This window comes from Gossypium raimondii, chromosome 7 (assembly GCF_025698545.1).
Source record: "Gossypium raimondii isolate GPD5lz chromosome 7, ASM2569854v1, whole genome shotgun sequence".
Lineage (NCBI taxonomy): Eukaryota > Viridiplantae > Streptophyta > Magnoliopsida > Malvales > Malvaceae > Gossypium > Gossypium raimondii.
This window is the reverse complement of record NC_068571.1, coordinates 49820305-49838892: the sequence shown is the minus strand read 5'-3', so window position 1 is coordinate 49838892 and position 18588 is coordinate 49820305. Positions and strand designations below refer to the sequence as shown.

General features: G+C 30.1%; 2 protein-coding genes across 2 annotated transcripts; both read right to left on the bottom strand.

Moving 5' to 3' along the window:
• Positions 1–6135: 6135 nt before the first annotated feature.
• On the bottom strand, positions 6136–7614 carry LOC105776397 (protein ENHANCED DISEASE RESISTANCE 2-like). Its single transcript, XM_012599062.2, has one exon. The coding sequence runs from the start codon at positions 7246–7248 to the stop codon at positions 6307–6309; it is 942 nt and encodes a 313-aa protein (XP_012454516.1). The 5' UTR covers positions 7249–7614; the 3' UTR covers positions 6136–6306.
• A 2893-nt stretch (positions 7615–10507) lies between these two features.
• Positions 10508–11800, bottom strand: LOC105776321 (zinc finger protein CONSTANS-LIKE 4). Its single transcript, XM_012598943.2, has 2 exons — positions 11105–11800; positions 10508–11013 (listed from the first exon to the last, which is right to left on the bottom strand). Exons 1-2 carry the CDS (start codon positions 11798–11800, stop codon positions 10711–10713), a joined length of 999 nt encoding a protein of 332 aa, XP_012454397.1. The 3' UTR covers positions 10508–10710.
• Positions 11801–18588: the final 6788 nt, after the last annotated feature.

Sequence of the window (18588 nt, the reverse complement as noted above, 5' to 3'; positions counted from 1 at the left end):
ACAAGCATGTTTCTTGACGACTTCAATCCCCCTATCGATTCTAACATCTCACATAGTTTAAAAAAGGCAGTTCTATTCATCCTAACTTGTTCAATACAAGTCTCATCACTAGCATATACAAGCCTTTTCACATAATCCCGTTTTGCATAAAAATCTAAGGTATAGGACCTAACCATTGGTCTATAAGTCTGTAGGCTAAGGCTGGCACCCATTCTAAATAAGAACCAAATCGCAATTCTACAGATTTCCAACCATAGTGTCAATGCAATACCAATTCTTTTACGCCTCTCACGTTGTGCAATTAAAGGCAGACGGGCCATTATTGGAACATATTAAAATTAGAAGACACTATCAAAGAATTGAAGTTGCAATTACACATTATCAAATAAAAATTAATTGTTACACATTTTTATTCAAGGGAAGCTAGATCCCTGCTTGCCCTCCCTTATATTAACAAAATCAATCCCCTAAATGACATAATCTCCTCAGTAAATTTCTAAAAAATGAAACTAAAAAAAAGAAAAAGGAAACACTAGAACTAAAATTACTAAAACTACAATCAATAAAACATCGACACTTGAAAACAAATGAACCATTATTAGTGCCACTGCTATCAAAGAAAGTAGAACCAATTTTATTTATAAACATGCTTTAAGCTTAATAGTACTTTCTGAAATTAGTTGATTGTATCAATCATACATATTTATTTATATTTTATATTTTTATTTAAAAATAATTTATAATTTTCTATGAGGAAAATTATAAAAGTTTGTATTTTCGATAAAAAAAGAAGTTAATAATATATTTATTTATAATTTATATTACTATTTTAAATGTGTTTTGATTATTAAATGAATCCCAATTCAATTAAAAAAATTAAAATGTAATAATATTTTTATAAATCATAATCCATAAATACATTTGTACATGCCCATTTTGAGCAAAAACCCAATTACAACCCAAACCACAAACCCAATTAACCTACCCAAGCCCAATTACAAAACCCAATACCCAAAACATAAAACCTTAAACAAATTAAACCCAAACCCACCTTGTTATTCGCGCATTCATTGTGGTACTTCCCCTTTATTTTATTTGCGATTTGACCTCAAATATTATTTTTTAATTCAATCTAGCCCTCTGTTTGTATTTAGGTTATTTTATTATTAAAAACAATAATTTGATATTATTATTATTATTATTATTATTATTATTATTTATTAGTTTTATTTTCCTTATATCTATTCGTTACTGTTTTGTTAGTATGTTCACTAGTTTTATTATTATTCTAGCTTATTTTTCATAAATACCTATATATATCTATACCTATTCTTCATATCTCAAAATCCTTTCCTATATTTTATGATTTATTTTACAATGTATACGCGCATATGTATCTATATATGTTTTATTATTTTATTCTTGTAAATATACATGTACACCTACTTTTTACACGTGTTTCATTATTTTCATATTTCATAATTTTATATACCTACGTATATATGTACATATTTTATATATACATATTTATATGTTCTTTATATTTTAAAATATTATATATTTTTAATAAGCATACTTATTTTAATTTATATCTATATACATATATATATCTTTTATATTTTTATAGTTTTATACATTTTCTTTGTTTATTTCTTTATGTACATTTTCATTATTTGTTTTGAAAGAATGTTTTTAATTTTATTGCTTATATGCTTGCAATTGTGTACTATATTAGTTTGTCTTTGTATTTATTTTATTTTGTAGCCCTTGCTTGTATTATTTTACTCACATTATCATCATTGCTGTTACGTTACATCTTTTTACTCAGATTTGTCAAAAAATGAAAATTTCAAAATAAAAGCAATACTCGGTATTTGAGATCTTCGAGAGAATCGAGCCCTAACGTATTGGGTTCCGATTTTCTTTGTTGAATCAAAATAATCGAGATTACTCTTTTGTAAAAAAATACAAATAAAAAGCTCATTATCGAGAGTTCAATACGTCGTGTCCTAATGCATTGGATGTGACACGTTAATTCCTCGAGATGAAGATTTTTAAAATAAATGCAATATTCAATGTTTAATATTTTGAGAAATTGTGCCCTAACGTATTGGGTTGTGATTTCTTCATTTGATTTAAACAATTGAATATTCTTTTAAACTTTATTACACGATTTTTTTTAAACTCAAGTTTTAAACGATATCGGGAATTAAAAAAAAGGATCGTGTCCTAACTTACTGGTCGTGATTCCTTTTTTAATCCAAGATAGTTAAATATCTTTTAAATAAGTATTTTTCATTCGCATATCGAGAATTCGAGACATTGTGTCCTAACTTACTGGATATGATTCTTTTTCTCGAATAACGTGAAATATGCCCTTTTTTTTGAAAATTTTCAACGTTCTAATACAAGGATCGTATTTTTAAAATTCTTCAAAGTTCTCAATTTTCGATATTAAGATATTAAGTAATCAACTAGGTACCAATTTCGGGAGTATCGAGGGTGCTAATCCTTCCTTGTGCGTAACCGACTCCCGAACCCGTTTTTCTGAATTTCGTGGACCAAACTTGTTGTTTTAATAAAATCAAACCGTTTATTAAAAACAACAACTTTTCGAGGTGATCCAATCACACCTCATAAAAAAGGATTGGTGGCGACTCCCGTTTCATTTTTCAAAACCCAAGTCGACCCCGTTTTCAATCAAAAAAATGGTGTCAACAACATTTTTTTAGTAAAATTGTAATCAATAATCACCATAGATAACAATGACTAATTCATAGAGTAATTTATCATTGACAACAACAATTAAAACACATTAAACAACATTTAATAAGATATATAAGACACTTAATTTTCAATATATTATTATTAACATTTGAATCAAAATTTCATTTATTTTCTCATAAATTTATATAAAAATTATAAATATATTTTTTTGCAATTTCTTTGAATTTTTTGTTTGAGTTAGGTAGACAGTAATAAAATAAAGTAAAAAAAAAAGGTAGGAAAATTGTTCTCTCATCCTCTTTGTCTGCGTAGGTTATTTTTATTTTTAATTTTTCTCCCATCGTCTGCTTTTACAAGGAATCAATCATCAATAAGAGCACGATCTCACTTTCAGTTAGCCGGATTGTTAGAGAATACAGCAAAGAGGGCTAAGGGCACAAGAAAAGTGTTAGTCATATAGTTCTAAATTAATTTCTTGTTAGTTAGTTAGTCATATAGTTCTAAATTAATTTCTTGTTAGTTAGTTAGTAGTTTATTTTTCTGTTATTTTCTGTTACTCCATTTTCTTACTTGTATATAACAATACGTTAGCATCCAATATACAATTGAGCAGTTTTCTTTTATCATTCTACAAAAAGTGCCCACTTTTTGAAGGACTGCAGGATTTGTCTAATTTTTCAAATTTGTTATCTTTATCCCAGATTTCCAAGTTAATTCCTTCTCCCCCCCCCTTATTTTAGCTGCTGGGTGTTTGTTGAACTTCCAAATGAAGTTCTGGGTATGTTTGTTGACTTTATCACTCCTTTAGTTCTGGGGTTCTTGATTTTTATTTTTGTATGTGAACTCCTTGACTTTTAATTATACAGTAATTACTGACTTTTTGCTTTGGGATTGATTTAAATCTTCTAATTTCAATTTTGAAGTGTTTATAATTGAATCAACTGCAAAACTTGCTTAGCCTTTTATAGGAAACCAGGAGGGTTATGTACTGGTTAGGTTTTGAAACATGTTGGAAAATAAGTATAGATAGAAGAAGGTACAGTTTTTTTGTGCAATAGTGCGTTCACTGAATTGATTTTATTTGTGTCAAGTTGACAATGTTTTTCTACCCTGAACTGTTGTAAGGTTGAAGAGTAATGTTTTTATGCTTCTTTATCTCTATAGGGCTCATTATTTGTTATTTGTTTCATTCTCCTTTTATTCATACACTTTTATGGTTATGATATTGATCAGGCACAACACGAAAGAGCTTATATTTGCACTCTTTTGATTTTCAAAAGGAATTTCCAGTAATAATAATAATAAAGAAAAACTAATCAATTGAAAAAAAATCCCCAATGCTCTTCAACAAGAAGGAGACTATCAATTTTCTCAACTCGAAAAAGAATTAAAAGAAACAATTCCTCACCCAAAAACAAAATAACTATGGAAAACTAACCTGTAAATGACCAAATCCGACACAGTCGATGAAGAAGAACACAGAATCGAGAAAGGGGAAACCGATTACATGCGAAATCGCAGAGTGAAACAAATCAAGGGATTAACTTACCAACAAGGAAAAACTACTCAGTTATGCCAATAATATCATAAAAGAAGAAAACTTGAAGAACCCATTAACTTACCAACAAGGAAATCAAAAAATACAGTTCGAAAGCTTGAAGAAGTCTGCGGCTAAGGCTTCACAACAAGGAAATCAAGGGATTAACTTACCAACAAGGAAATTGGCAGAGGCTAGAAGGAACAGAAGAGAAACAAAGGGGAAGCCGATGGGAGGGTATAACAGGGATGGTAAACCGATGCGGCGCCTAATCTGGGCAAAATGGACGGATTACAAATTGGTGAAATCCACCGATTAAATCAGTAATGGATTACAATGGTATTAGCAATACCATGAACCAAACATAGGAATGAGGGGGGATTGGGTGGGGCCACCGAACATAGTGTTAGTATTTGAAGGTTGGTGGCTTGAGAGCATAGTCGGCCCCCGGAGAAGAGGTACCAAGAACTGGTATGGATAGAGAAGAATTTTTAACGTTGTTAATCACTGAAAGTACTTAAGTTTTGTCTTTGTAACTACAAATGTTGCCATCCATGGTACGATCTAAACATAATCTTGTTTGGATCAAGGTGTTATTCAGGTAAAGCCCTCTCAACAATATCGACTCCAAGATTTAAACTTGGTTCAAATACCTAGGAAAGACGTTCACTTCCACTTTTTCCAATTACTTATTGATCAAAGTATCTAATCTTATGTAGAGGTATTCATGGGGTAAGTCTAATCATGATATTAACATTCTTTATACTTATTTAAGCCCAACTCGAAATATAGGCCTAAAGTTTTGCTCAAACTCACCATATGTATAAATGGTTAACCCAAACTCATTTTAGACCTTCCAATATTTTTGTTTTTATTTTAATATTTAATAAGTTCATATATTTTTATTTATTATTGTTTTATATATAGTGATCTTCAATTTTTAATATTTTACATCATATTATTATATATATTACTATAAATTTAATTTTTATGTGTTATAAATTATATAATATAAAATATTATAAATTTAAATATTCAAGTTTTAGCTAAGCCCGTTTTTTCTATCCAAATTCATTTTTTAGATTTGATTCTCTAACTTGTGGGCCAACCTTCAAACTTAAAAATAGCTCCACCCGTTAAGAGTTCAAAATTCTTACCGTTGAAATTCATTTTGGTGTGGGAGACCGTAAGTTTGTGGCTTGTATCCATATTTGAGGTGATTATGTTAATAAAGAAATTTATGGTTTAGTTTTTGAAAATATACTTATTTTTATTTATCTAACATATTTTCTCATTTTTTAAAATGAGAATTTGTCTTTAATAATGTAAACATGCAAACATATGGTTGGTAGTTTTTTTTTCAACAAGAAGATGACAAATAAAATTTAGGAAAAATACTTTTATGATTCAAACCACGATACAAAATTTAATATTTAAAAATAATAAAAATGTTTTTTTGAATCATGATAAAATCATTTAAAGTTGAATTTTAATAAAAAGAATGAAAATAACTTCTTAATAATATATTTTCTTGAATATTTTTCATTTTCTAAATGGTATCTAATTCTTTGGGAATTGGATGTCTCCCCTACTTTTAACGCACATTATTGTTGTTCAAGTTGGCGGTGAGAACCGCCGCCTCTTTTGCCGTCCTAGTCTAATCCAGCTTCAATGGCAAATGTTTACCACCAAAATTCTAAAACGTAACCGACTGTGGCAAAAAAGAAGGGACCCATTCCTTAAGTTCCCATCCTGTCATCCGACCTGCCACCGCCACCGCCATCGCAACCTTCGCCATCCACCCATCATCTTCATCCCCTTCCTCTACTGTCGAAATATATAATCTAAACATATAAAGCAATAATAACAGATGAAATGCAAATCGGCGAAATTTTTTGATATTATCCTTTTTTTACTATATACACCCATTAAGGCTCTTGAAAAACGGCTCCAGGTTCACATGATGAAAAAAAAAAAGCAGATTAAATGTAAATGGAGGGAAAAAAAATCAAGTTCTAAGATTAACCATAGTCAAACTCAAATCATTTATCATCAGCATCATCATCATCATCATCACTCAATTTATGGTGATTAACTTTTGAACACCCCATTCCTCGCGCCACCGCTGTTGGAATCGGTGGCGTAAGTGCGTCAACAACAGTCGCTGATGAAATTTCTATCTGACAAACCCTAACCGCCCCGATCAACTTTTCCGGCAACTCATCCTCGGTCTGCGCTTCTACCAAAAATCCCATATCGATTGTTACGCTCGTCGCGTACCCCAACGCGAGGTGCAAAATCGCGTTAGCAATCGTCGAGCTCGCAATATCCACGTCGATTTCCAGGTAACTCGCACCTCTATGGTAATTACACGTCAAAGCTTTACCTAACAAGCACGCCGCGTAGTTGCCCACCGCTTTTTTGACGATCCAAGGTCCTTTGACGATCCGGTTGACGATCTTGAACCGTTGGTTCCTGAAGGCATCGTCGCCATTGATGAACTGGTAAAGTAACGAACCGGGAGAGATGGGATCCTCAGTAGCAAAATAGAAAACAGCGCTGTAATGATCTTTACCAGGGATCTGGAGATTAACGGCGACAATGAAGCTTTTCGTTGATTTGCCTTGGGATTTAGCTTTCTTTAACGCCTGATAAACACGGTTATCGGAGCGAGCTAGTACGTTGTCGAGCTTGGAAGTGGACTTGAGCCAGTCCATACCGACGGGAGAGAGAAGGTAGTCGCCAGCGGAGGATTTTTGTTTTTTAGTCAGGTAGTTAACGGATCGGAGAGAGAATAGATCCCCGGGGGGTGATGCCCAACCGTTGATTCCATTATCAACATCGACGTTTCGCAACGACCCACCGTTGATTGACTCAGCAATCCAATCGGGGATTGGCGTAGAAGTTTCCGTTGAAGCAGATATGGAGTATTTGGTGGCGGAATCGGCGGCGGAGGGTCGGTGTTTTTGGTTAGTTGCACGCATGATATTTGCCGCCCTTCTAAAAACAAAAACAGAAGGTTGGTGGGGTTGCTGCACCTTGTAGAGTTAGAATAGCGAAGCCACTTTATTAGTGGAGGATTTTATAAAATTGGTTTTGATTGGATCTGATTTTCTATGAATATTTATTTTTTCTATTATTTCACTAAGAATGAAGATGAAATGATAAATAAATAATAAGAGAGCGACATTACAAAAGACATCAATGATGGTGCGATGCCAGAGCAGAGCAGAGCCGACCCAAGAAAATTAAAGAGAAAGGAATCATGGGAATCGGAAGTTGTAACCCAAGGTAACGAATATAACTGGCATTTATCTGTCGCCACCATTATGCCATCTTTTTGAAGAAAATGGCTTTTTTATTTGTGGGTTCACGAAGGAAAATCATATGCAAAACTGATCAATAAATATGCTCCTTTTAACAGCTTGGCTAATATAGTTTGCACCACCTCATAATATAATAATCCTTTAATTTATGATCAATTTGATGTTAATTTTTTTCTTAATTAAATTTGGTTGTTGAAAAAAAAAAGTTGAGACTAGCTAAAAAGTTAAATTTTTTTAAATATGAAGATTTGTATACTAATTTATTGTGTACTTCAATTTTCTTTTATTTTTATGATTTTTTTATATATTTGATTTTTTTGTTAAATTGTGCCATGTTAAAAGAAATTAATGTTTTAGTCGACATTTTTATTAAAGAAAAATAATTTTATCTTTATTTGATTCATTTGAAAAAGAAAGAACGACTTTATCTTCAATAAATATAGTAAGAATAGTTGTGAGCTCATCATCTCGACCACGGCTTGGACAAAATCATTGAAAATAAAAGGAGCAATTGAACAGTGGGTGAGCAAGTCTATGACAAAAAAAAAAAAACTTGGTAATTACCAGCTTCTGAATGGGTTTAGGCAAACACGGATGGTTCAGTGTCAAGAAGCAAATCAAAGGCGGCAATAGATGGGGTGATGAGAGGACCAAGTGGTGGTTGGCTGGTGGGCTTCAGAATGACAACAGGTATATTTGATATCTTTAATGTCAAAGCTCAAGTTGTCCTAGAAAATCGGAAACTAGCTTGAGACTTAGGATTTAGACAAGTAGAATTGGAAAGTGATTATTAATTGATGTTTTGCGAAATAGTATAACAAGTTGCAACAGTAAGTAATATTGATGAAATTAGATTGATACGTGACTGGTGCTTCAAGGATTAGCAAATTAAGTTTCAACACATTTAGAGGGATGGTAATAAAGTTGTTGATCAATTAGCTAAGGTGGATGGGGACAAATTAGATTATTTGGTTATTTTTAATGACCCACCTCATTTCGTGAGAGGTCTGTTGGGGGGATATCTACCAAACAATAATGGATGATAGTAGAAGGAATTATGTTTGCTATTTTGTAGGCATGGCCTAATTTATTTTTGTAAAAAAAAAAAAGAAAAGCGATTTCACTCTTTTTTTTAAGATTATTTAACACATTTAGATAAAAAAATAGAATAATGATCAAATTAATAAAATAATATAAATGTTGACAATTAAATTTATCACAAATTATTAAAAATTTACTCCATAAGAACTACTTCTTTTTGTTGAAATCAGGGTATCAACTGCCAGTAGTAGTGACTCATTCCCTCACCATGGGTGCATTAAAAAAGGTAAACGACTAACCATGAAACGTGCTCCATTTTCATGGACGAGAATCAAACTCTTATCTTCATGATTAAGAAATGCGGTGAACAACCTTCAAACTACACTTCATAATTTAATAAATAGATAAGTATATGATCTAATTCTTCAATGAACTGTACTTTATCCCTGAGAAAAACCCAATAAGTTAAGACAGTTATGGTTTACTATTGGGAGGGTGGTGTTGAAAAGTTTGAGCATGTTTGCAGTTAACTCTGAAAATATATACGGCGACCAAACGTCGGTGATTGTTCTGAAAAAGAAGAAGCAAATTGGGTTTGCTCAATCTAAAAATGGGCCAGAAGGTGATTGTGGATATTCCTAAGAGAAGATTTTGTTTCCAGGTGGCAGAGGGCTCAGCCCAGCTCGTAATGGGTGACGCATGACGTACGTACATATCATAACGGGACTGGGTATCCACGATATGACACACCGAAAGACATGAATAAGTTAAGAGACATTGGCATGCGGATGCGAGTATTGACCACTGCCTAAACAGAACTCAATGTCAAAACCGGGACCACAACTTACAAGTTGCGTAATGAAATGCTTCAAACTTCTTAAATTGTTGACCATATTCAAGCCGGGGTTTAATCATGTTAGGTGTAGCAGTAAAATAGGGAATAATTTATATTAAAATTATTTTAAATTATATAAATTTTAGGTATTAATAAAATAGAATCATATAAATATTACATTTTTTAACTTAATTTAATAGTTTTAATTAAAAAAATTTAAGAATTAAAAATTTTATAAAATAAACAAATTTGTTTTCTTGTTTTATAATGTATTGTTCATTTTAGATTTTTTTAATTTTATCATGTTTTATTCTCATGCTATCAACTTTATAAATTCTTTTAATTGATAGGCAGCCAATTTTTCTTTTTTCATTTTAATTTTCTATTTCAACTTTTTCTTTTAATTTTCTTTTTTGTGATGCAAATAACATATTAAACTAAGCCTTCTACTGGGGTTATTCAAAATGCACACACCATGTCTTCTATTACGAACCATCTCAATTAAAATATCCACGATCTATTGTTTTCAATTTTAATCAACTACCAAAGTTTTACAACACCATTCCTGATGGTGATAATTTTCAATTTTTGCTAAAGGCATATTTTAGTTTTTTTTTAATTTTTAGTTATTGATTCCTATTTTTTCATTTTCTATTTTCTATTTTTATCCAATTTTATTTTTAATTATTGATTTCAATATTTTCATATTTCAATTGTTTGCCTATATTTTATAAAAATAACAATTAATTTTAAGAAACTTAATAATAAATTAGAAAAAGATATCATATATGAATAAATGTGTAATAATATTTATATATCTTTAAAAGTTGATTATGTAACACTATTTTTTTATACCTAAAAACTATATAATTCAATATGGAAATTTGTTGATTGAGTCCTAACTCGATTGGTAGAGGCATTATTGTCAATATAGTAGTATATGGATTCGAATGAGTTGAAGTATACTATCTTCCTGTTTATGATTTTAACAAAGATTATGAGTAATTCTAAACATTTTATGAAAAATAACAGATATAATCATGTTCAAAACCATAAAAACTCCATCGTTGGTCGGGGATACAATTTACACCACTCATCATCACCTTCTTATATACAGCCACATTTCTTTTTTATTTTTATGAAGCAGCTCCAAGTCCTGCCCCCAAAGAACCCTCGTAATAGAACATAGAAAGAGGGAAAGTTTGCAAAGCATTTAAAAGAACGGAGTGGAGAGGTTAATGTAATTAAAACGAGGGAACCACTCCGAATCCATAAATGTTAGTGCGATCGGGTTCAAAGTCAGTGCGCTTGGCGAACCTACCTTTAATCCTAGGCCGCATTTCAGCGTAAGATTTTCTAGAGGCGTAACGGATTGTCTTCTCAAATTTTCTCTTTTTTCTCTTCTCTTTGTACCTGAGAACTCTCGCTTCTCTTTCAGCTGATGCAAGTTCATGCATTGACTCCGTCCTTCTCCCTTGCTGCTTTGATATCTCCCTCATCATCGCACTTCCATCTGGGACCACTCCAACCTCCAATGATGATGATGCCTGCATATCAAATCCAATTTTTCAAACTTTTATTTCATGACCATAATAATTGTAATAGTAATTTTTTTACAAAGTTGCATGCTTTGCTTACACTGAGGCTATGAGAGTGAGGGTTGTAGCCATAATTAGTGAAGGGTTTGGATCGGGTGAAGTCCGAGTTGACGCATCGATGGTTAACCGGTGGATCTTCGACGCTTTTGCTTTGGGTAGGGACCATTGCGTCAGTTCCAGAGCAGGTCTGCTCCGGGGTTCCGATTTTTAGATTCAAAGGCACGTAATCCAGATCCAAATAGAGGTCAATCTCCGAGAATAAAAACTGCCCCGTGTACACGTCAGGACTCTCCACAGCCTTATGGTTAGTATTAGGAAGCAGCCAAAAAGCCTCCTCCGTTTCCTCCTGGTTGACGTAAGTGTCTCCATCGACGGCCGAGAAGTACGGCTCGTCTAGGAAGTTGTTGACGGCACAGTTGGACTTGACTGCAGGGACTGAATTGTCGGAGTCATAGAAGGGGATAATAGGAAGGCGCACATGCTGGCGGGCGAGGGGGTTTGCTGAGTGGATGTGTTGGTCGCAGGCGACGCAGAGAGAAGCGGCGTCGCCCTTGCAGGTGACGTGAGCCGGCGCTTGCTCGCAGACTTGACAGAGGCAAACACGAGGGTGAGGCGATGCGAGGTGATTGGCGGCGTGGGTAGTGGAATCACAGTTACAGCAAAGGAACGCTGAGTGAGGGCAGCAAAAGAGGTCGGAGGTGGCTAATTTGCAGGAGTCACACAACTTGGACGCCATTTCTTCAACTTCAACTCAGGCTCGTCAGAAGGATTTCTATCTTTCCTTCTTCTCTTTCTTTCTACTGTTGGTTCCTTAAATATGTTTGAAGATGTGCTTGTACATAAAAAAAATCTTTAAAAATAAATGCAAATAAATAGATTTCTTTTATCAAATATGTGCTAAGTTGGTTGATAAAATATAAATTTATACATTAATAATATATCTATAAAAAATATATTTAATACATTGCGAGTTGAGTTTTCGAACATTGTCAATAAGGTCAAGGTTGACAAGTGTCGTATAGGTATGTAGTAAAATATTAAAATGTATAGCTACTTTCTTTAATTCCACAAGCATATTTTAAAAGAATGTCACGTGTCTTTAAAAATATGCACATACTAAAATCTGAACTCGCACTAATTGAATTAATAAACCCTTAAATTTATCACTCAATTAAAGTTTCATTTTGATATATTTTATACATTTTATTTTAATGTGTATAATTTATTATCTTCGTCAATTATATATATTAATAATATTGTTAATTGAGTTGGTGTCACAAGTCAACTCGATACTAGTTCACAATTGGCGACAAAATTATGATAAATAATTATAGTTTATTTAATATTTTTATCTAATATACGTATTTATGTGTTTAACGTCGTTTTACTCATAATTTAATCTAATTTTATTTTAATATAGTACATATTTCACATATTATTATCATTAATTAATTTCAAACAATATGTTTCATTATTTATTATATATTATTTTTAAACAAGTCTATATTTTAAATTTATAATTTTACGCACATAAAAACCAACTTTTTCAAACAATAAGAAAATTCAAAATCTCAAAATAAAACGTATATGATTATATAAACATGTTTTTCTCTTATCGTTTTCAAATTAAAAAAATTCAAGAAAATTACCTATTTCTTTTCTCCTCCCTATTAATATTAGATTACGATATAAATTAAAACAAAATTATATAACAAATATATTTATAAAAGTAAATGATGTTTTGATTAAAATAGTAAAATAAGTTCAAATTCTATTAAAATAAATTTTAATAGAATATTTTATCATGCACGTATTTTTATTTTTATATAAAAATATAGAAAGATAAAAAATATTCTTAAAATAATATATTTATTTTATAAAATAATGATATTTTAGTCATTGAACCTCGAATGACTTATTATACCAATTTAATTGAGAGCTTAATATCTAGTATAATATAATATAACGATCGAGTATAGTAGTAAAACACCAACAAAGAAAGAAAGCATGTTCGAAATTTAAAGAAAATATTAAAGAATCGTGAAAACAAATATGAAAGATAAAAATATATATAATATTGTGAATGAATAATAGATTAATAATCTGTAAAAATAAAATATAAGTATTTAAATGTTATAAATTTTAATTAATTTTCAAAAACTTTAATTTAAAAATTGTTAATGAAAGAATGATTTATTGTGAATGTTGAAATTCAATTTTGTGTTGAAGAAAAATAAAGAACTTGCCGATGACAACAAATTTAGTGGGGGATAGGCCAATAGAAGGGAAACACGTGGAAGAGGCTTAGTTGAAAATGGAAGGAGAGAATAGTCAATTTCAAAAGGAGGTAGGTTTTCGTGATGATAATAATGGGGGAGTGCATGAAAATAATGATATAGCTGGGAGATTGGCGAATAGACCTTTCCATGGGCCGGGCCGGGCCCACAAAAAAATTCAGCCTGTTTACTAGGCTCGGCCCGGCCCGAAATATGGGTCTGAGATTTTGTCCAGGCTCGGCCCGAAGAAAAAATATGGGACCCGAGCCCGGCCCGGCCCGGCCCGTTTTTAATTATAATTAAAATTAAATTTATTTTTTTAATAAAATTAAAACTAATTGTTATTAAAATTAATTGTTAGTAAAATTATCAAATTATTAATTGTTAATTGTATTAATTGTTGTAATAAAATCTAATATTTGATTAGTAAATTTATCAAATTATTAATTGTATTAATTGTTGTAATAAAATCTAACATTTGATTAGTAAATTTATCAAATTATTAATTGTATTAATTGTTGTAACAAAATCTAACATTTGATTAGTAAAACAAACTTGATGTTTTATTATTATTATTTTGTAACACTAGTCAAGGAAATGAAAGTAAATAAACTTAAAATAAAAAACTATTATATTTTAAAAATAAAAATATATATTTAATATTTTTCGGGCCGGGCCAGGCCGGGCCCGGGCCAAAAAAATCTTGCCCGAGGCCCGGACCATTTTTTAAACGGGCCTAAAATTTTGCCCAAGCCCATATTTCAGGCCTATATTTTTACCCAAACCTTCCCATATTTGGTAGGGCAGACCGCCTGCCATGGATGTGTCTATTGGCGAAGCAAGGAATTTGTTTTTGGGTAAAAATTAAATCATATTTTTATAATAGTAAAAATATAATTTTTAAAAGATTGAATCAAAATTATTATTAGGGTTAAAGTATAATTTTATTTTTATAAATTTAAAAATAAAAAATTTCATATTCGGGCTCTACCAACCCCTTAGATTTGTCCTTTTATAGGAATTTTTTATTTTTATTTATAATGAAAATAATGATGGAAGACTAAGTTGTATTTTTTTTTAGAATTTGGTTTCTTATATTTATTTTAAAGAATTTAACTCTTTTTAATTATTTAAAAGTATAAATTCAGTGGTTAATATCATAGCAATTTTTATGTTAAATTTAAGTTTATTATAATATCATTTTGTTGTTCTGAAGCTATTAAATAAGTATATTTTATTTTAAAAATATTATATCGATATATTTAATATAAGAATTTTAACAGCGTTAACAACTTAGATTTAAATTTTGAAATTTATAAAATAGAAGGAGGAAATTCTTAAAAACAAAAGTAAATGCACAAAGAATAATAATAAATTTTTAAAAACATAAATTCTTCATATTTCCCATTCAAAACTTTTCATTTATTAATAAAATTATTTCAACCATTTCCTTATATTGGTTTCATGATGAACATCAGTCAAAACCTGCAACAACAAGTCTGGTTATCGATGCAACCACCATTGATGCTTTCACCATACTTTTCAACGCAGCTTTGAACGCATGCTTCATGCGAGCAATTAGGAAGATGAATCGGAGACATCATGCATGCAGCTTCAGCTAACTCACCTGTTTTAATTCCCAGCCCTACAAAAAAAAAAAAAAAGAAAACCAAAAATGTAAGTTAAAATACTATACTACAAAGGATCGATGAAATGAAAGGGGAAGTGATAATAATACCAGGAGACAAAACGAGGAAAGATACGAGTAGGAGAAGGAGATATGAGTTCTTCATGGTTGTCAAATGGTAAGTAGCTAATTCTTGCATGGCTGTTTCTGCTTCAAAACTTGAAGCTTTTTATAGGCAATAATCAGTCAGCTTTTTTTTTTTATTTGATATGGTGTCCAGCTTTGTAATAGTTAGCAACATTCATAATCATCCTAAAATAGGAGGAAAGAAAGATAATATCTCACCTTACTGTCCTTAATTACATGCGATTTGGATCTTGGACAGGCGAATGCTGATTAGATTACCTTATAGACTACTTTTTTCTTAACATGGTAGAAATGCCTATTTGGAACAATTTATATATGTAAGCTTTTTCATATTTATTTATTTTATTTGTATATATGTTTTATTGTTTGATTTTGTCAGATAAATTAATTAAGATTCAAAAATAGATTTACTAAATTTAAAAATATTTTAAGATTTTAAAATTCATTATTAAATAAATATCTAAAACAAAATAAATCCTAATTCCCAACATTAAATTCAAAATAGAAGTCCAGTTTAAATAACCTTATTCATTGGATATTCGAGTCCAACACAATATTTGTGTTGAGGATTTGTTTGGACAAAAGAGTAATTGGATGAAAGTGTAATTACTAGGATGATAATTACATTCTTTTGTAATTACAAAGAATTATAATTCTCTAGATGTGTGTAGTTGACAAAGTATAATTACATTGTAATTTTTATGTCATTTTGGTAATATAATTTGTAATTACACAGTTACATTTTTTAGGATTTAAATAATATAAGTTTTTTATAACTTCATTAAATAAAAATAAATTATTTTTATAATATAAATTCTTTTCTATAATCATCCCAAACACTCATACATGCTCATGCTTATAATATAATGACTTAAATATGCACTGAGCCCATGAACTTATGACTTTCTCTCAAAATTGATACTTATGATTTTTTTTCCTCAAGTTAGTACTCGAATTTTCAATTCATCAAGAGTTTTGGTACTTTTCTTGTAACGGCATTAAAATTAGATTACGATACATGGTAACGATGATATCCTAATGATGGCATACTTCAATTTTAGATTGAATGATGATACATATGCACATAATGAACATGACTTATTTGGATTTAGATTGTTTTTATATTTTAGTTTTATACATTTTGAATTTGTTTCGAATTTTTAAAAATATTTTAAATTTTTTCAGACATTATATTATTGTCACGTGACTTCCTTTCAAAGAGTTACGTGTTCCAAATTTAACTCCGTTACAATAAAGAATCAAAACTAGAATGAAAATTCGATATCAATTTGAGATAAAAAAAAATCCACAAATACTAACTTGGGAGAAAAGAAGAAAGTGAAAAGTGAAGGGGCTAAATGTAAATGTATGGCCAATATAATTTTATCAATCAATGACCCACTCAGCCCCTCTAAAAGCAAAGGGTTTTACACCCAAAAAACAAAGCTTCCATAATAAAAGAAGCTTAGCGAGGGTATCAAAGTTGCACTGAAATAATAGGGTTAGCAGAAGTTGCACTGACAATTATAGTACACGGGTTTGTTAATTATGGCGGTAGGCCATGAATTAGCCACAATAAATTCCAAGAGAGGGAGAGGGACGAGGTGGAGGGAGGGAGGGTTTTTATTTTATTTAATATTAATATTAATTTAAATTTATTATTATTTTTTTTGAAAATATTTATGTATTTTTTTTAAAAAAATTTGTTAGAATAAATATCAAGAATATTTATAAATTTTGAGAATTACCGTTTTAAAACTATGATTAAATTGATATAATATGTAAAAGTTAAGGGGTAAATTTGTTATTATATTAATTTTTTCAACTGCCACATTTACTTGCCCTTTGCGATTTTAACAGGAGTGGTCAAACTTATTGAACTATTTAACATGGGTGCTCAAATTGCAAACTTTTTATTTTAAGTGTCTAAAATAAAATTTTTTTTTATAATTATATGACTTTATGTAGTTTACCCTAATTCATATTAAGCTCTTCATTCATAATAGCCAAAATTTATCTTATATTCATCACTTCTAGCAAGTGGCGGAGCCATAAAATTTTGTTGGAGGCAAGAATTAAACTGTATATTTTACTATAGTAAAATGTAATTTTATTATTTTAATAGTTTATATGTTTATAATTTTAACATATTAAATTATATTTTATCATTTTATGAAAAACAAAATAAAATTTTAATATTACTAATTTAAAATTTTATAAATTATAAAAAGTTAAAAGTTAAAATTTACCGTTTTAAAAGATGGGACCATGAAGATTCGAAGCAATCAGAAAGATGAGACGGTAAAAACAATGTATTAAATAAAAAAGGTAAATTACACCTAAAGTTATTAAATTATTAAATAAGTTTAGCTTTTAGTCCTATAATTACAAAAAGCTATAAAATAATTATTAAATTATTTGAAAGTTTTTATTTAAGTCACTGAACTATTCTTAAGCCACTAGATTGCTAAGTTTTTTTTTAAAGTTCAATTAGCGAGTTCTAAGCGATATTTGACAATCGGTATGGTAGATTAGTACCCATAAACTAGTTGAAGAACATACCTTCGATCCGATTTGCTCTGTCGATTAGTGTTGGAGATCGAAGAAGAAAGTTGTTCGGATTTTGATTTATAGATTCGTGACTTTCAAATCAGTTTCATGAAAGAAAAACAAAATTGTTGAATAGAAGGGGAAGGAGAGATTTTGATTGGTATAAGTAGTGTGAACGGATTAGGCCATACAACAACGATTTTGACAACCCAATGACTTAAATGAAAACTTTCGAATAATTCAATGACTATTTTATAATTTTTTTAAAGTTAAGTGATCAAAACATAAACTTACTTATAGTTTAGTCAGATTGAGTGTAGTTTGTCTTAAATAAAAAGGGTAAACTACATTAGTAGCCACTTAACTACTAGTAAATTTATTTTTTAGTCATCCAAGTATGAAAAGTTACAAAATGATCACCTAACTATTCAATTTTGTCATTTTCTATCACCAACTTGCTAACAGTGACAAGTTTTATAATTAACATAATAGCAACTTTAACCCTTAACATTTATACATTGTGTTTATTTAGTCTTGAATCTAAAAATCTAACCCTCAACAATTACACATTGCTTAATTTGGTGTGTGTTTTGCAATTTTGCTTTTCTTTATGACCCTTTTACCTAAAAAGCTAAAAAAAAAATACATTTGTTAGCTAAATTTGATTGAAAATATACAAAAAAATTTGAAAGCACCAAAATTTCAAGATAATAAATTATTATTTTTCTCATTCTTTAAATTAACCCTCAATGCCACAAAAAAGAAGAAGCAAAACTACCAAAAAAAGAAGAAGAACCAAATTACACAATATGTAATTGTTGAAGGTTAACTTTTTTTAAATCATTATTAAGTTGACATAATTTATAAACGTAGAGAATTAAAGTTGCTATTATGTCAATTTTAAAACCCGCCACCATTAGCCGA

Excerpts from the sequence above, each read along its gene's own strand:
- LOC105776397 (XM_012599062.2), bottom strand. The coding sequence starts at position 7,248 with ATGCGTGCAACTAACCAAAAACACCGACCCTCCGCCGCCGATTCCGCC.
- LOC105776321 (XM_012598943.2), bottom strand. The coding sequence starts at position 11,800 with ATGGCGTCCAAGTTGTGTGACTCCTGCAAATTAGCCACCTCCGACCTC. Across the intron at positions 11,014-11,104 it reads CTCACTCTCATAGCCTCAGT|GCATCATCATCATTGGAGGT; the intron begins GTAAGCAAAGCA and ends TTTGATATGCAG.